Below are 19,638 nucleotides of genomic sequence, written 5' to 3'. Positions count from 1 at the left end.
GGACTGCGATTATGTGCTGCTCTTGCTCTCCATTGTGCATCAGAAAATCCAAGAGCAAGAATAAACACCAATCCAAATCCAACCTGCCAAAACCCCATTATTGCCAAGCTTGTTTCAACAACACTTTCGGGTGCTACCATCCAAATTTATACAGATGTAAATCAGCATGGCTCCACGTACCTTTCTCATGACAGGCATCATTTTTCTCTGCACCTGCCAATTTACTCAATCAATATATCACAGGTGTAAGTCATTGATTGTTTATCACTCAGGATCAAATGAAGTATCAAATAAGGGCAGGTTATTAGTAGCTAAACCAAATGATTTCTTATTTTCAAGAATTCTCTGAAACACAAACAACCAAGTCTTTTTTGCGTCTTCCTTTTTTATTAATTCAGAAACATGGCCACAGACAGAATTGTACACTAGAGTATCCAAAATAATAAAGTTGAGAATGTTTATAGTCAGGTTTAGAGTGTAAGAAAACGTTCTTCCCTCACATTGACAGCAATCTTAACAAGCCGGAACTGAAATGGAGCAATTTTGAATAAAAGGATAAAATGAAGTACCAAATAAGGGCAGGTTATTAGTAGCTAAACCAAAATGATTTCTTGTTTTAAATATCAAAATGACAGATCTGGGGTCCATTCTTCGTACCTCTCTTAATACATCTGAGATGATTTGACAGATCCCAGATCTTCTAATCATGATAACTGATCTCTGGCTAATTTGGTTCTTCAAACGAATTTGCGGATTGGATTCAAATATCTGGATTAAGTTATCTAAGGCTCCGTCCACACGAAGCCAGAGCTTTCCCTATCCGATCTTTTTTTCCCCCCTCGTTTCAAGAAATATCTGTGTACACACGAGAGCATTGAAAAGACTCAAAACGATGTAGTATACATGCCAGGTCAGTATGTGGCGCTGTAATCCTGCCACAGAAATACACTGAAAACAGAGAAGAAGAGTTGTGGCTGAAAGGGGTACAGCAACGGTCGTAAGTGAGACAAAATCTCACAACTAAATAACAATAAATAAATGTGCTACTTACCAGATTAACGCTTACACCTACCCCAACCCTAAACCTAACTTTACAATAATGCAAATACAGTAATTAAATGACGCAATGCCCAGTGCCCTGAAATTAATGCACTGCTCAGAGTAACTGTACAGCATGTGTGTAAGACTGCAATAACATTATAAAGTCATTATTCTATCAAAAATAAATCTCTGTTTCTAATATTATTTTGAAATACATTTTTAGGGCCCGAGCACCAATGGTGTGAGGACCCTATTGGAATTGCTCAGCCTATTATTCTTCTTCTCCCAAATAAATCACATTTTTGAGGGCCTAAACATGCTCGAAATCTCATGAAACTTTGCACACGCGTCAAAAGTGGTGAAAATGTACATCCAATATGGGTTTCAGAATTAGGCGTGGCAAAATGGCCCGATAGCGCCACCTACAAAAAATCAATTAAGCGCCGTTCGAGCTACGTTTCACGTACGAGTATGAAATTCGGTAGACACATGTAAAAGCCCAATACCTACAAAAAAGACCTTGGGGGGGCAAAACCTGAAAACCCAACAGGAAGTGTGATATATTGAATTTTCTCTGCAAAATTTTTGCCATTTCCAGACCTTGTACATTAACGATCTACTCCTAGAGATTTAATCAGATCAACATCATATTTGCACAGTCTAATCTAAAGGCCTTGGTGATGTTAAATTGCGAAGATCTTGAGTTTTCCCTGAAGGGCGTGTCAGTGGCGGCCTCACAAAATTCGATGGTTCGCCATAAAACAGGAAGTTGTTGTAACTCGGGCATACAATGTCCGATCTGCCCCAAACTTCAGATGTTTGATAAGAGTCCTGGCCTGAAGACATGGCAAAATGGCTCGATAGCGCCACCTACAACATTTCAACAAAGTGCCCCTCCCGCTACGTTTCACGTACAGGTATGAAATTCGGTACACACATGTAACAGCCCAATACCTACAAGAAACCTCCTGGTATTGAAACAGACATTCACTTTTGTCCACTTGCCCTCAGCTTCTTATTCTTTAACATCAGCAGTTTATGCAACTGGCCACAGACCTACGTTTTCTCCAATTTTCCCCCAAAATGTCTCTAGGAAAAATGTGATACAAAGAGCAAGAAGAGTTAACAAGACTAAGACTTAAGTTAATGATGGGACACTAAAATGGACAAATATCATAGACCCCATTTGGAAATGTTTATTTCACAAACCTAATACACCGACATTTAGCTCTTCAAACCAGTTAAATTTAAAATGGGATGCATTTCCTTGACAGCATGGATACTAGTCAAATTGCCTTCCACGTTCTGTTTTTAATGGTGCAACAACAAGCACAGACAGTTAAACAAAGTAGCTTATCCAAATCTACAGAAGCGACATGGTTAAGACCAGTTAATGTCACACTCTGGAAAGTTTATAAAGACCCCTTTCATGAGTGAAGGTTAAAAGTTAAAAAAAAAAAAAAAAAGGACAAGTTTAAACCATTTTAGACCCATTTACACCTGTATTTAGCATAGTCCACTTGTGATTGGACTGATAAACGCTTTAGTACCAGTTGTGTAAACAGGCCCTCAGACAGCAACTCAGGTGTGATACACCAGTTAAGGGACTAAACCAGCTTTTATTAAAGCTTCAGTCTACTTTTTAATAAACAAGAAAAAAGGCTGGTCACAATTTGGGATTAAAAAGGACAATGCAGGTTGAGACTGATTTCATTGCAGATGCAATGCTGTACTTGCATGACTTCGGGGGGGCTTTCTTACCAAAAAACAGAGGGACTTGGCATGCGTGAATATCAATACAAGCAGTTATGTTAGTCCAGCCATAAAGCCACAAGTAGAGACCAAAACAGATTTGATACCATTAAGAACAGGGACCCAGGTTAGCAACTGGAACTTGGCAAATAGGTCAGGTTTGGGCAGAAACTTGGCTTGTTTAGTTCAAGTCAAGCATAACCTTGAAGCAAAAAAGGGAACTCTGGTTTAGTAGTGTAGCCCAATAAATCAAACTGAGAACAGTCATGAAAGATCAATACCAAAGAGACAGTTGAGTTAAGAAGTTTATTAAAACTACTAAAGTCACATGACCAGGTTAACTTCTCCACTAGACACCACAGTTTGCCCACTAGAGATGGTCTTGACGTTAGCATCTCTTCCTGGAAAAGAAATGGTAGAATTGTGAGGCATTTAAAAAAAACAAATTCTCAAGGTTCCTGAAGTCAGTTTACAACAAGCACTCACTTTTCCTAGTGCAGCTTTGCTCACAGGAGCCAGAAGAGGGATGGCACACTGCTGTACTACAGTGGATGAAGATCTAACAGAGGGGGAAAGGGTTAAGCCACAGAAAGAAAAACACCTAATATTAAGGATTCAGGAAAAGCTGCAGAGCATACGGTTTCCTGTAGAGGAGCCAGTGATGCTGGGTCCACAAATGTGAACATCTTCACAACAAAGCGCTTGTAGTGGGTTGGGAACTGAAGACCAGAAGATCCAGCCACTGGAACCAATGTGGTCAGGTAACGGTCATCCTGGTAAGGGCATCTGAAAGGCAAAGAGGCAGTCAGAAATGCCTTACAGCGCACTAGATGGATAAAGACTGGCCTTACTCACCCATCAACCAGAAGGTCCCACTGGGGTAGACTGAGGGGACTGGGGGTTGATGTCGCCCAGCAATGTCCCAGCATTAGGACAATGTTGGGGTCGGTCCTCTCCAAAATGCGCACCTCAACATACACAGGCTCCCGCAGGACTTTTGTGACCGGATAATCAGCGTCACCGTAGTAGGACGTGTATGCCTCATCCCCGGAGAAAGAAAATCAGCGTTTAACCAGAAACTGCCGCAACCTGGAGTTTTAGAAAATACTCATGCATACTTGGACAGACACTTACCTTCAGCACAGCCTTTGGTGACACACTGACCATTTGCCAGTCTAAGCTCAACCCTGAGGGGTCCAGGAGCCGCTACTGGTGGAGGTGCAGGAACAGTGTTGACCTCCACAACCAGAGCTTCCACAGAAGTAGCAGAGTACCTACACTGGAAGAGAAGCCTAGACAACAAATAGTGAGCTTGTAGCCTTGTCAAGGATTAATATTTTTTTCTAAAAAAAATACCTACTCAAAATGGCTGTCCCTTGTGATGGAACCAAGTGGTCCGACACCCACTTCATACGAGGAGGTCATTCGGTTTTCATACACCACATATCCACCGTCCTCCTGCAAATAGTAACTGTTGGCATCCAGTCCATTCCAAGCCATGCAGAACAGAACCACAAGCAGCTACTCACCATCATGCTTGTGCCACATGCAGTGACAGGGAACTGGTATATAGCAAAGGAAGGTGTGGATCCCACAGGACTGCAAGATGGGTCATTTCCACCCAGGAGATGGACTGAATCCAGGCTCAAGCGAGGTAGTGTAACATCTCTAGCCACCACTACCACAAACTGACCATCTCTTATACACTGGACAGTCACTGGCACAAGAGCAGGTTATTACTGAGGAGTGGTTTAACATGAACACCTTTACATTGACTCACTCTTACCTGCCCTCCCATAGTAACACTGCTGTCCGTTAAAGCAGCAGTTGATAGCTTCACACTCAGCACCACTGATACCAGGTGGGCCACATTGGATCTGCTCATAATCAGCTACAGCACATTTGTCAAGGGGCTCTGCCTGCGCCACTGGCTGCTTAGACTGAAACTGCTGAGGAAACTGTTGACTAGCTTGTTGTTGAACCTGCTGAGGAAACTGTTGACTAGCTTGTTGTTGAACCTGCTGGGGAAACTGTTGACTAGCTTGTTGTTGAACCTTCTGAGGAAACTGTTGACTAGCTTGCTGTTGAACAGCTTGCTGTTGAACCTTCTGAGGAAACTGTTGACTAGCTTGTTGTTGAACCTTCTGAGGAAACTGTTGACTAGCTTGCTGTTGAACCTTCTGAGGAAACTGTTGACTAGCTTGCTGTTGAACCTTCAGAGGAAACTGTTGACTAGCTAGCTGTTGAACCTTCTGAGGAAACCGTTGACTAGCTAGCTGCTGAACCTTCAGAGGAAACTGTTGACTAGCTTGCTGTTGAACCTTCTGAGGAAACTGTTGACTAGCTAGCTGTTGAACCTTCTGAGGAAACTGGTGACTAGCTTGTTTTTGAACCCGCTGATCAGTTTGCTTTAACATCGGAGCTTGAGGATACTGGGGCAGATTACTCCACTGTGGAACAGCATGACAAAAAGCACAAAACCACACACAAAGTGCCAGCAATTGAACAGCACAACAACTTCCTGCCATCGTTCAACAGCTAGTCACACTGTTGAGATGATGCCCTTTGGTCTTTTTGTATTCTACAGATTTTGTCTAATTAACGATAATCCCTCCCTCTTCATTAACAGTCATGATTCTCCAGACTTGCCCAAATGGGAGCTTATGCTACCAGAAAATTCTCATTGGTTCTCAAAATTATACGCATGTGATGTATCTTGACTCCAATTAGTCAGATGTGTCATATTGAAGACAAATAAAAAGGTTCATACTCAGGTCTGCTACTAGAGCTTGCCCAAAGTACTTTGGCTAGATGTTTGGTGCATTCCGCTTCGCTTGTAGACATGCTGAAATATTAACTAGCATTACTACTTTTACAGTATCTTTATATGGCAGAAATAGTAAGAGTAGTCTGTAGTTCCAAATTTAGCAACACACTCACAAACCTCCCTAAGCACTTCCCCACGGGGCAATCCCTGTCGCCAGTTTGAAGTGTTCCATAAGTGGACAAGGAAGGTTTATGTGGACAGACCCTCGACTCCTTGATTATGACAGAGGGGACGAGTCTACTCATATATACTTAGCAGTGTTGGGAAATAACTTAACCCTAACCCTACATGTTAGGCGTGGCAAAATGGCTCGATAGCGCCACCTGCAAAACTTCAATTAAGCGTCATTCGCACTACGTTTCACATACAAGTATGAAATTCGGTACACACATGTCCAATACCTAAAAAAAGTCCCTGGAAGCAAAATCTGAAAACCCAACAGGAAATTAGATATTTGGAATTTTCTCTGCAAAATGTTTGCAGTTTTTGCCATTTCCAGACGTGGTACTTTGACAAACTCCTCCTAGAGATTTTATCAGATCAACATCATATTTGGTCAGTCTAATCTTGTTAGATGTTAAATTGTGGCTGGACAAAGGCTGTGTCCCAATTCGGGGGCTGCATCCTTCAAAGGCCGCATTTGAAGGCCGATTGCGTCACTGCAGCGCGACGAAGGCTGTCCCAATTCGAAGGGGCCTTCAAATGCAGCCTGCCGTTCGTGTTGCCAAGTCCGCGTCTTTTCAGCCGAATTAGGCTACTTTTAAGTTGTTTCCGCGGGTGAAAAATTATTTCTGCGGGTTTGTTTCTACCCCATAAGTACGATTTCGCCGCTCCAACACCCCCAAACGTACAACTCCAGTGGAGAATTTGGCCGCTCGATGGAGAAAATCGCATTGGCAGTTTTGGACTACTTTTGTTGCAGAGACCTGGCAACCCTACCCACCGTCCTTCTCCCCGGCCGCGAAGGATAGAACCAACCAGAACAAGTGGATCCTTCGCAGTGTATTCCTCTGCCCATCCCGCGGCCGAGGAATACACTTATAAATGTAAGTATTGTGTTTTTTCATTTACTCAAATAACCAACGAAACGTTTTAAAAGCCGGTGGTCTTTATTTCTGTGTTACCACTGCACGGCTTTATTCGTTACGTGATCTGATGTAATATTTCGTTTTGTTTTATGGATGAAGTTTTATGGATGACAGCTTTATTAAAATGAGGGCAGCAAATGAGTATTTATTTACCGGGCCGAAAAACTCGGCCAGTGTGGATTGGAGTACGACCCATTTGTAGTATTTCCATAGGTTCTTGTGTAGGTAGGCTATAGGGAGGCTTTATCCTATACAAACCCCACAAAAAAAGAATATAAAGTTTGAGTATCTATAAATATGATTTCTGGAGTATTTTGTATGTTTGTAGGCTACTGATGCATCATATTTTTTTAATTTTCTTAAGATTGCACCCCTGCCTTGCAGGTTAAAAAAAAAATTACAACTTAAAAACAAACAAAGTATGCAAGTTAACAGACACATCTTTACTGAAATGTATTGTGCTGTTGTGTTTGTTATTGAGTGACATGTTTATTTCCTCTGCCTTAGTATTGAAAGTGTCCTGGGACAGGTGAGGAATTGGGAAACTTGGCCATGGTTTGTCTTCATGAATGAGGTGTTGGGACAACCCCACTGTCCTCATTGCCTCCATCCCTGAGGACACACCAGGGCCAAGTTCAGCAGAGGATGACCAAGATGAGGAGCAACTCCACCAAGAGGAAACGAGACCGAGAGGATGAGCTGATGGAGAGACTGAGAGGATGAGCTGATGGAGATACTGAGGGAGGACATGAAGAGACAGACAGAGGAGAGCAGGGAGAGAATGGACTGATTGTTTTCTCTTCTTGAGAGATTGTTGAGAACTAAAATTTTGGTTTTGTAAATTAAAATGTGTAAATTAAATATTATCGTTCTACATATTATTTTTGTAATGCAAGTTATAATTTGTAAATGAAATAAACAATTCTGTACATTTATGTCAATTAATTTGTAAATGAAACAATAAATTGTTCTATACATTTTTATTTACAGTACTTTTTACAACTATTTACATAAGTTACGTTTAAGATTAAAAAAACAAAATACATTTTAAAATTAACAGTACATAAAACAGATGGAAGAAAATGTTTTTATGTAGTCTTTTATTGAGCTGGGCTGGGAGACCCTGGTGAAGCCTCTGTCAGCGGGACATCATCTGGGATCAGTGCATATTCCACTGTCTGCCAACAGGTTTGCAGTGCTGATTTATTCGACGGCTGCCATGTAGCTAATATGTTTTCAGAAAGAGGGAAGAATAAATTAAATTACCTCACATCCTCAAATCAAACCATAAAATATTTTAACATGCATAACTGTTCTATGAGCTGAACTCTGACTGCAGAACAGCGGCCCTCCAAGACCAACGGTGCCTATCCCTCATCTAGAAGACATATTTATTTAAGACAGTGTATTTTATTTTTAGATTCTTTTTTAAACGATAACTAATAACGAAATCTAATAATCATGTGTAAAAAGTCAGTTTTTCATAAAACCACAATATTTGCCTCTGAGATGACCTTCACAATTATACTCAAATACAGAGTAAATGCATTTCGTTACATTATTAGTAATATTTAGCAACTGTTGACAGCTGCTGTTGAAGAGAACTGAAATTAACATTTATAATGGACTTTAAAGTTATATTCAACTGCCTAAAAACAAAACCACTAAATATGTAGTAAACTATATAAAATCGTATGTTGGTAACATATTTAGTCAACATTTTATTTTTATCAGTAGATACATTAGATTACTGGAGTAAATTGAAACACAATACTAGCATTTAAAAGTGTAATCTGGCAATTTCTCTTCAAAAATGTGACGTCGCGGCGCGCAATGAATTCTGGGGTAGGCAAGGCTGCGAAGCATCCATCCAACTATCCTTCATTTCATGGGAAAAGAAGGACGCATTTGCAGGCCGTATTTTGAAGGATCCTTCGAAGGACCAACGAATTGGGACAGCCTTCGTCGCGCCGCGGTGACGCAATCCGCTATACCTTCCACTGTAAACGAGTCTCGGTGCGTCCTTTGGAGGCCGCGTCGGCCGCGCACTTCAAAGGACACGGCCTTCAAAGGATGCAGCCCTTGAATTGGGACACAGCTAATGTCTGATGTTTCACCATGAAACAGGAAGCTGTTGTAAGTCAGGCATACAATGTCCGATCTCCCCCAAACTTCACTTGTTTGATAAGAGTCCTGACCTAAACACATCTACATGCCAATATTCAGTTAGTCATAGCGCCACCTTCTGGCAGAAGGAAGTGTGGCACATTGAAGTGAGTTTGCCATATTTCTCCTATATTTACCCGCTTAAATGCATGTCGCCCACTATTCGCCGTTTTCCTGAGGCCACCAGCTGGCGGTGCATGTGCGAGGGCCCTTTCATCGCTGCTTGCAGCTTTAATTATTATTGTGATTTAAATTATTGCCCCTGATTCAGTAAAGAACTCTTGTAATAAAGTTGCAGTTGTTGGGACAAAATTTAAGTATCAACGCCACTTAAAAAGGTGCACTCTAATCCTGTTTACATGAAATAAGCCGCTCGCACAGGTTTCATCTTACAGACCTGTTGCTATGACAGCAAGTTCAGGATGAGCTTCGAAGAACCAAACAATCAAAGATCATGCCAAATCACCAACAATCAAATCCAGCTAACGGAGTTGCGATGTAGGAAGAACGGACCCCAGGTTTGATCTTACGGACCTGTTGCTATGACAGTAAGTCCAGTATAATCTGTGGCACACCGCGCCAGAGCAATTTCAGTTAAAAAGTACAGTATACACATTTTTATTTTACATTGAAAATGCCCAATCATTATATTAGATAAGACCCTATTCTTTATCTGAGATCATGCAGAGCCTCTGAAACTGTATTATTTGGACCTTTACCTGTTGGTTGCCACAGAAGTCCGTTATATGGAGAAAAATCCTGGAATGTTCTCTCAAATACCTTCATTTTTTTTTGACTGAAGAAAGGCATGAACATCTAGGATGAGAAGGGGTAAGTTCTAATTTTGAAGTGAACTAAGCCTTTAACACAGGGGAGATACAGATTTGACTTCCTTTTGGAGCTCGTCTCTAGCAGCCAGTCGATGAATTGCAGTTTAAGTCACTTCAGTGTTGGCTTCAAGAGAGACTGCAGGATGTTGCCTCTTAGCGTGACCCCCCAAAAGTATCTACCAAGCACCAGAAAGGATGTGATGCCATTGAAATGCCCTTTAGTGTTGTAACAGGCTTAGCCCTACAAAATATCAGTCCCCACACAGGCCAGTAGTAAAAGGCATTTTGTGGTGCATATTTGTACAGTCAAATCATGTAGATACGTTTAGTATTGTGCCAGTAAGGACCATACACAAATCTATTAAGATCACTTTTATTAAATCACGTGGCATTTCCAGTTATTTTTGGCCATGGTCCTTAACATTGATGGGGCCGACAGACGCCTTTTCCCATTGTAGATCTGATGAACAAATGATTAGTGAGAACTAAAGCCAGGAATGACAATAACAGTTATCAGAGTTAATCCATACCCGTAAGCAGCCGATCACTTCCACTTCTGACGCTACAAGTGGTGTCACAGCAGCCACACACCTGGTCAGAGTCATCTGCGGACACCCAACTGACAAGAAACACCCTCAGTTAATTTGACGACAACTAATTTACCTGTACACCCATCTAGCAGACAACATACCCATTAGCAGAGAATGAACAAGCTTTTTGCTCAGAACTTGAGGTTGTTGCAGCCGCCTTCAAAATGCATGTGATGTAGACCTGCAAAGACAATTGTTTGTTCACCATGGTAGCATATCATACAAAGAGTTGCACAACTAAAACACACGTACCAGTCCACTGTCTGCTTGCTGGAACCTGAACGCCTCTAGTTGAAACCGTAGCTTATCACCTTGAGTCCGAGGCATAAAGTGAGACGTGGAGCCTGTGAGCTTGGCATCAACCAGACACCTGTAAACAGAACCCAGTTAGAAACCCTGCAACCCTTCTGGAAGCTGGTATACATGAGGTAGCACCTCTTACCCATTATTCTCAATAAAGGAGTATCTGGGGACAGAAGCAACATCAGGGACTGCAGTAGCCACGCAGCTGTCCACAAACACACGGACGGGAACATGGCTGTACAAACGCACTGATGCTTCAAGATTGATCATGTCACCCAGGAAGTACTGGTTAGAAGGTCGCTCAAATATCCAGTCATCTGCAAAGAAAGAGTCTTAGCACAGGGTCACAAGCATGCCACAAATCAGTTTGGGATACACCAACCAGTCATGAGCTTGAGGGAGAAGACAAAGACTTCCTCTGCAACCTTAGTTGAGGCATATGGGATCCAAGTGGGCATTAAGGCATCGCTGCTCACATTATGTGTTCTGTAGGAGTTAAACAAGCGGTCATCTCATGCCCATAAATGGTGGGATCAGATCCAGCGAAGATCTTATCCAGATCCTACCTTGGATAATGACACTCGATACCAATCACCGCAATACTGCTCCTTACAATAGGAACACCATATGAAACCTCTTGTGGGGTGTAGATAATGTTGAAGGTATAGACAAGCTCATCCTCAGTCACCTAAAAAGAAAGTTAATTGAAAACGATCATGGATGTTTTTGAACTGTCCCTGTGAGTAACGGCAAAATAAAACCCCACCATTGATGTGCTGCTACATCCATGCAGTTCAGACTCAAAGATGAGCACTTGAGCAGAAGGATCCTCTCCAGTTGCAGTGCAGCCTCCCAGTGTAAAAGCAGAGGACAACAGTGGGTGCCCAGTCCCAAAGAAGTCCTTCATCACTTCCACATATACCGAGCTCTCTCCACACTGAGCAGCTACACTGTTGGCAGGGACAGGATGCGGCAACTCAAAAGGAACGTCGGGTTGCTGTGGTTCCTCTGGTAGACTTGGAAAGCTCCACGTCAGTTTTGCCACTGGACCCTGCAACAGCTCTTTTGATTGAACACCCATAAGATCTTGAGAAGGCTTTCCAAAGTCAGGAAACGTTTGTGGTGCAAATCCAGGTTTACTGGGAACCACAGACATCCTGGAATCAGCCTGTTGAGAAGCTTGAGCCAATGTCCTAGGCCTAAACTCACTTGGACTGCGATTATGTGCTGCTCTTGCTCTCCATTGTGCATCAGAAAATCCAAGAGCAAGAATAAACACCAATCCAAATCCAACCTGCCAAAACCCCATTATTGCCAAGCTTGTTTCAACAACACTTTCGGGTGCTACCATCCAAATTTATACAGATGTAAATCAGCATGGCTCCACCTTTCTCATGACAGGCATCATTTTTCTCTGCACCTGCCAATTTACTCAATCAATATATCACAGGTGTAAGTCATTGATTGTTTATCACTCAGGATCAAATGAAGTATCAAATAAGGGCAGGTTATTAGTAGCTAAACCAAATGATTTCTTATTTTCAAGAATTCTCTGAAACACAAACAACCAAGTCTTTTTTGCGTCTTCCTTTTTTATTAATTCAGAAACATGGCCACAGACAGAATTGTACACTAGAGTATCCAAAATAATAAAGTTGAGAATGTTTATAGTCAGGTTTACAGTGTAAGAAAACGTTCTTCCCTCACATTGACAGCAATCTTAACAAGCCGGAACTGAAATGGAGCAATTTTGAATAAAAGGATAAAATGAAGTACCAAATAAGGGCAGGTTATTAGTAGCTAAACCAAAATGATTTCTTGTTTTAAATATCAAAATGACAGATCTGGGGTCCATTCTTCGTACCTCTCTTAATACATCTGAGATGATTTGACAGATCCCAGATCTTCTAATCATGATAACTGATCTCTGGCTAATTTGGTTCTTCAAACGAATTTGCGGATTGGATTAAAATATCTGGATTAAGTTATCTAAGGCTCCGTCCACACGAAGCCAGAGCTTTCCCTATCCGATCTTTTTTTCCCCCCTCGTTTCAAGAAATATCTGTGTACACACGAGAGCATTGAAAAGACTCAAAACGATGTAGTATACATGCCAGGTCAGTATGTGGCGCTGTAATCCTGCCACAGAAATACACTGAAAACAGAGAAGAAGAGTTGTGGCTGAAAGGGGTACAGCAACGGTCGTAAGTGAGACAAAATCTCACAACTAAATAACAATAAATAAATGTGCTACTTACCAGATTAACGCTTACACCTACCCCAACCCTAAACCTAACTTTACAATAATGCAAATACAGTAATTAAATGACGCAATGCCCAGTGCCCTGAAATTAATGCACTGCTCAGAGTAACTGTACAGCATGTGTGTAAGACTGCAATAACATTATAAAGTCATTATTCTATCAAAAATAAATCTCTGTTTCTAATATTATTTTGAAATACATTTTTAGGGCCCGAGCACCAATGGTGTGAGGACCCTATTGGAATTGCTCAGCCTATTATTCTTCTTCTCCCAAATAAATCACATTTTTGAGGGCCTAAACATGCTCGAAATCTCATGAAACTTTGCACACGCGTCAAAAGTGGTGAAAATGTACATCCAATATGGGTTTCAGAATTAGGCGTGGCAAAATGGCCCGATAGCGCCACCTACAAAAAATCAATTAAGCGCCGTTCGAGCTACGTTTCACGTACGAGTATGAAATTCGGTAGACACATGTAAAAGCCCAATATCTACAAAAAAGACCTTGGGGGGGCAAAACCTGAAAACCCAACAGGAAGTGTGATATATTGAATTTTCTCTGCAAAATTTTTGCCATTTCCAGACCTTGTACATTAACGATCTACTCCTAGAGATTTAATCAGATCAACATCATATTTGCACAGTCTAATCTAAAGGCCTTGGTGATGTTAAATTGCGAAGATCTTGAGTTTTCCCTGAAGGGCGTGTCAGTGGCGGCCTCACAAAATTCGATGGTTCGCCATAAAACAGGAAGTTGTTGTAACTCGGGCATACAATGTCCGATCTGCCCCAAACTTCAGATGTTTGATAAGAGTCCTGGCCTGAAGACATGGCAAAATGGCTCGATAGCGCCACCTACAACATTTCAACAAAGTGCCCCTCCCGCTACGTTTCACGTACAGGTATGAAATTCGGTACACACATGTAACAGCCCAATACCTACAAGAAACCTCCTGGTATTGAAACAGACATTCACTTTTGTCCACTTGCCCTCAGCTTCTTATTCTTTAACATCAGCAGTTTATGCAACTGGCCACAGACCTACGTTTTCTCCAATTTTCCCCCAAAATGTCTCTAGGAAAAATGTGATACAAAGAGCAAGAAGAGTTAACAGGACTAAGACTTAAGTTAATGATGGGACACTAAAATGGACAAATATCATAGACCCCATTTGGAAATGTTTATTTCACAAACCTAATACACCGACATTTAGCTCTTCAAACCAGTTAAATTTAAAGTTAAAATGGGATGCATTTCCTTGACAGCATGGATACTAGTCAAATTGCCTTCCACGTTCTGTTTTTAATGGTGCAACAACAAGCACAGACAGTTAAACAAAGTAGCTTATCCAAATCTACAGAAGCGACATGGTTAAGACCAGTTAATGTCACACTCTGGAAACAGTTTATAAAGACCCCTTTCATGAGTGAAGGTTAAAAGTTTAAAAAAAAGGACAAGTTTAAACCATTTTAGACCCATTTACACCTGTATTTAGCATAGTCCACTTGTGATTGGACTGATAAACGCTTTAGTACCAGTTGTGTAAACAGGCCCTCAGACAGCAACTCAGGTGTGATACACCAGTTAAGGCAGTGGTTCCCAACCACGTTCCTGGAGGACCCCCAACAGTGCACATTTTGCATGTCTCCTCAATCAAACACACCTGATTCAGGTCAACAGCTCATTAGTAGCTACTCCAAGACCTGATGTGGGTGTGTCAGACAAAGGACACATCCAAAATGTGCACTGTTGGGGGTCCTCCAGGAACGTGGTTGGGAACCACTGAGTTAAGGGACTAAACCAGCTTTTATTAAAGCTTCAGTCTACTTTTTAATAAACAAGAAAAAAGGCTGGTCACAATTTGGGATTAAAAAGGACAATGCAGGTTGAGACTGATTTCATTGCAGATGCAATGCTGTACTTGCATGACTTCGGGGGGGCTTTCTTACCAAAAAACAGAGGGACTTGGCATGCGTGAATATCAATACAAGCAGTTATGTTAGTCCAGCCATAAAGCCACAAGTAGAGACCAAAACAGATTTGATACCATTAAGAACAGGGACCCAGGTTAGCAACTGGAACTTGGCAAATAGGTCAGGTTTGGGCAGAAACTTGGCTTGTTTAGTTCAAGTCAAGCATAACCTTGAAGCAAAAAAGGGAACTCTGGTTTAGTAGTGTAGCCCAATAAATCAAACTGAGAACAGTCATGAAAGATCAATACCAAAGAGACAGTTGAGTTAAGAAGTTTATTAAAACTACTAAAGTCACATGACCAGGTTAACTTCTCCACTAGACACCACAGTTTGCCCACTAGAGATGGTCTTGACGTTAGCATCTCTTCCTGGAAAAGAAATGGTAGAATTGTGAGGCATTTAAAAAAAACAAATTCTCAAGGTTCCTGAAGTCAGTTTACAACAAGCACTCACTTTTCCTAGTGCAGCTTTGCTCACAGGAGCCAGAAGAGGGATGGCACACTGCTGTACTACAGTGGATGAAGATCTAACAGAGGGGGAAAGGGTTAAGCCACAGAAAGAAAAACACCTAATATTAAGGATTCAGGAAAAGCTGCAGAGCATACGGTTTCCTGTAGAGGAGCCAGTGATGCTGGGTCCACAAATGTGAACATCTTCACAACAAAGCGCTTGTAGTGGGTTGGGAACTGAAGACCAGAAGATCCAGCCACTGGAACCAATGTGGTCAGGTAACGGTCATCCTGGTAAGGGCATCTGAAAGGCAAAGAGGCAGTCAGAAATGCCTTACAGCGCACTAGATGGATAAAGACTGGCCTTACTCACCCATCAACCAGAAGGTCCCACTGGGGTAGACTGAGGGGACTGGGGGTTGATGTCGCCCAGCAATGTCCCAGCATTAGGACAATGTTGGGGTCGGTCCTCTCCAAAATGCGCACCTCAACATACACAGGCTCCCGCAGGACTTTTGTGACCGGATAATCAGCGTCACCGTAGTAGGACGTGTATGCCTCATCCCCTGAGAAAGAAAATCAGCGTTTAACCAGAAACTGCCGCAACCTGGAGTTTTAGAAAATACTCATGCATACTTGGACAGACACTTACCTTCAGCACAGCCTTTGGTGACACACTGACCATTTGCCAGTCTAAGCTCAACCCTGAGGGGTCCAGGAGCCGCTACTGGTGGAGGTGCAGGAACAGTGTTGACCTCCACAACCAGAGCTTCCACAGAAGTAGCAGAGTACCTACACTGGAAGAGAAGCCTAGACAACAAATAGTGAGCTTGTAGCCTTGTCAAGGATTAATATTTTTTTCTAAAAAAAATACCTACTCAAAATGGCTGTCCCTTGTGATGGAACCAAGTGGTCCGACACCCACTTCATACGAGGAGGTCATTCGGTTTTCATACACCACATATCCACCGTCCTCCTGCAAATAGTAACTGTTGGCATCCAGTCCATTCCAAGCCATGCAGAACAGAACCACAAGCAGCTACTCACCATCATGCTTGTGCCACATGCAGTGACAGGGAACTGGTATATAGCAAAGGAAGGTGTGGATCCCACAGGACTGCAAGATGGGTCATTTCCACCCAGGAGATGGACTGAATCCAGGCTCAAGCGAGGTAGTGTAACATCTCTAGCCACCACTACCACAAACTGACCATCTCTTATACACTGGACAGTCACTGGCACAAGAGCAGGTTATTACTGAGGAGTGGTTTAACATGAACACCTTTACATTGACTCACTCTTACCTGCCCTCCCATAGTAACACTGCTGTCCGTTAAAGCAGCAGTTGATAGCTTCACACTCAGCACCACTGATACCAGGTGGGCCACATTGGATCTGCTCATAATCAGCTACAGCACATTTGTCAAGGGGCTCTGCCTGCGCCACTGGCTGCTTAGACTGAAACTGCTGAGGAAACTGTTGACTAGCTTGTTGTTGAACCTGCTGAGGAAACTGTTGACTAGCTTGTTGTTGAACCTGCTGGGGAAACTGTTGACTAGCTTGTTGTTGAACCTTCTGAGGAAACTGTTGACTAGCTTGCTGTTGAACAGCTTGCTGTTGAACCTTCTGAGGAAACTGTTGACTAGCTTGTTGTTGAACCTTCTGAGGAAACTGTTGACTAGCTTGCTGTTGAACCTTCTGAGGAAACTGTTGACTAGCTTGCTGTTGAACCTTCAGAGGAAACTGTTGACTAGCTAGCTGTTGAACCTTCTGAGGAAACCGTTGACTAGCTAGCTGTTGAACCTTCAGAGGAAACTGTTGACTAGCTTGCTGTTGAACCTTCTGCGGAAACTGTTGACTAGCTAGCTGTTGAACCTTCTGAGGAAACTGGTGACTAGCTTGTTTTTGAACCCGCTGATCAGTTTGCTTTAACATCGGAGCTTGAGGATACTGGGGCAGATTACTCCACTGTGGAACAGCATGACAAAAAGCACAAAACCACACACAAAGTGCCAGCAATTGAACAGCACAACAACTTCCTGCCATCGTTCAACAGCTAGTCACACTGTTGAGATGATGCCCTTTGGTCTTTTTGTATTCTACAGATTTTGTCTAATTAACGATAATCCCTCCCTCTTCATTAACAGTCATGATTCTCCAGACTTGCCCAAATGGGAGCTTATGCTACCAGAAAATTCTCATTGGTTCTCAAAATTATACGCATGTGATGTATCTTGACTCCAATTAGTCAGATGTGTCATATTGAAGACAAATAAAAAGGTTCATGCTCAGGTCTGCTACTAGAGCTTGCCCAAAGTACTTTGGCTAGATGTTTGGTGCATTCCGCTTCGCTTGTAGACATGCTGAAATATTAACTAGCATTACTACTTTTACAGTATCTTTATATGGCAGAAATAGTAAGAGTAGTCTGTAGTTCCAAATTTAGCAACACACTCACAAACCTCCCTAAGCACTTCCCCACGGGGCAATCCCTGTCGCCAGTTTGAAGTGTTCCATAAGTGGACAAGGAAGGTTTATGTGGACAGACCCTCGACTCCTTGATTATGACAGAGGGGACGAGTCTACTCATATATACTTAGCAGTGTTGGGAAATAACTTAACCCTAACCCTACATGTTAGGCGTGGCAAAATGGCTCGATAGCGCCACCTGCAAAACTTCAATTAAGCGTCATTCGCACTACGTTTCACATACAAGTATGAAATTCGGTACACACATGTCCAATACCTAAAAAAAGTCCCTGGAAGCAAAATCTGAAAACCCAACAGGAAATTAGATATTTGGAATTTTCTCTGCAAAATGTTTGCAGTTTTTGCCATTTCCAGACGTGGTACTTTGACAAACTCCTCCTAGAGATTTTATCAGATCAACATCATATTTGGTCAGTCTAATCTTGTTAGATGTTAAATTGTGGCTGGACAAAGGCTGTGTCCCAATTCGGGGGCTGCATCCTTCAAAGGCCGCATTTGAAGGCCGATTGCGTCACTGCAGCGCGACGAAGGCTGTCCCAATTCGAAGGGGCCTTCAAATGCAGCCTGCCGTTCGTGTTGCCAAGTCCGCGTCTTTTCAGCCGAATTAGGCTACTTTTAAGTTGTTTCCGCGGGTGAAAAATTATTTCTGCGGGTTTGTTTCTACCCCATAAGTACGATTTCGCCGCTCCAACACCCCCAAACGTACAACTCCAGTGGAGAATTTGGCCGCTCGATGGAGAAAATCGCATTGGCAGTTTTGGACTACTTTTGTTGCAGAGACCTGGCAACCCTACCCACCGTCCTTCTCCCCGGCCGCGAAGGATAGAACCAACCAGAACAAGTGGATCCTTCGCAGTGTATTCCTCTGCCCATCCCGCGGCCGAGGAATACACTTATAAATGTAAGTATTGTGTTTTTTCTTTTACTCAAATAACCAACGAAACGTTTTAAAAGCCGGTGGTCTTTATTTCTGTGTTACCACTGCACGGCTTTATTCGTTACGTGATCTGATGTAATATTTCGTTTTGTTTTATGGATGAAGTTTTATGGATGACAGCTTTATTAAAATGAGGGCAGCAAATGAGTATTTATTTACCGGGCCGAAAAACTCGGCCAGTGTGGATTGGAGTACGACCCATTTGTAGTATTTCCATAGGTTCTTGTGTAGGTAGGCTATAGGGAGGCTTTATCCTATACAAACCCCACAAAAAAAGAATATAAAGTTTGAGTATCTATAAATATGATTTCTGGAGTATTTTGTATGTTTGTAGGCTACTGATGCATCATATTTTTTTAATTTTCTTAAGATTGCACCCCTGCCTTGCAGGTTAAAAAAAAAATTACAACTTAAAAACAAACAAAGTATGCAAGTTAACAGACACATCTTTACTGAAATGTATTGTGCTGTTGTGTTTGTTATTGAGTGACATGTTTATTTCCTCTGCCTTAGTATTGAAAGTGTCCTGGGACAGGTGAGGAATTGGGAAACTTGGCCATGGTTTGTCTTCATGAATGAGGTGTTGGGACAACCCCACTGTCCTCATTGCCTCCATCCCTGAGGACACACCAGGGCCAAGTTCAGCAGAGGATGACCAAGATGAGGAGCAACTCCACCAAGAGGAAACGAGACCGAGAGGATGAGCTGATGGAGAGACTGAGAGGATGAGCTGATGGAGATACTGAGGGAGGACATGAAGAGACAGACAGAGGAGAGCAGGGAGAGAATGGACTGATTGTTTTCTCTTCTTGAGAGATTGTTGAGAACTAAAATTTTGGTTTTGTAAATTAAAATGTGTAAATTAAATATTATCGTTCTACATATTATTTTTGTAATGCAAGTTATAATTTGTAAATGAAATAAACAAT

The 19,638-nt window shown here is 42.2% G+C and overlaps 3 protein-coding genes across 3 annotated transcripts; all 3 read right to left on the bottom strand.

Moving 5' to 3' along the window:
- Positions 1–3,262: 3,262 nt before the first annotated feature.
- On the bottom strand, positions 3,263–5,637 carry LOC307140055 (zona pellucida sperm-binding protein 4-like; the record flags this gene model as incomplete). Its single annotated transcript, XM_079839298.1, has 8 exons — positions 3,263–3,352; positions 3,432–3,579; positions 3,649–3,841; positions 3,928–4,085; positions 4,154–4,251; positions 4,323–4,510; positions 4,580–4,670; positions 5,596–5,637. The coding sequence occupies 8 exons, from the start codon at positions 5,635–5,637 to the stop codon at positions 3,263–3,265; spliced, it is 1,008 nt and encodes a 335-aa protein (XP_079695424.1).
- Positions 5,638–10,223: 4,586 nt separating this feature from the next.
- LOC307140054 (zona pellucida sperm-binding protein 3-like) lies at positions 10,224–11,753 on the bottom strand (the record flags this gene model as incomplete). The annotated part of the gene is made up of 7 exons (XM_079839297.1): positions 10,224–10,323; positions 10,396–10,475; positions 10,547–10,664; positions 10,737–10,914; positions 10,980–11,083; positions 11,164–11,285; positions 11,364–11,753. The coding sequence occupies 7 exons, from the start codon at positions 11,751–11,753 to the stop codon at positions 10,224–10,226; spliced, it is 1,092 nt and encodes a 363-aa protein (XP_079695423.1).
- A 3,516-nt stretch (positions 11,754–15,269) lies between these two features.
- Positions 15,270–17,644, bottom strand: LOC307140053 (zona pellucida sperm-binding protein 4-like; the record flags this gene model as incomplete). The annotated part of the gene is made up of 8 exons (XM_079839296.1): positions 15,270–15,359; positions 15,439–15,586; positions 15,656–15,848; positions 15,935–16,092; positions 16,161–16,258; positions 16,330–16,517; positions 16,587–16,677; positions 17,603–17,644. 8 exons carry the CDS (start codon positions 17,642–17,644, stop codon positions 15,270–15,272), a joined length of 1,008 nt encoding a protein of 335 aa, XP_079695422.1.
- Between the last annotated feature and the right edge of the window lie 1,994 nt (positions 17,645–19,638).

The sequence above is a fragment of the Gobio gobio genome, assembly GCF_949357685.1.
Source record: "Gobio gobio genome assembly, chromosome: 16".
In the NCBI taxonomy this organism is placed as follows: Eukaryota; Metazoa; Chordata; class Actinopteri; order Cypriniformes; family Gobionidae; genus Gobio; species Gobio gobio.
The sequence above is the reverse complement of the archived record's forward strand: the minus strand, read 5'-3'. Positions and strand labels throughout refer to the sequence as shown.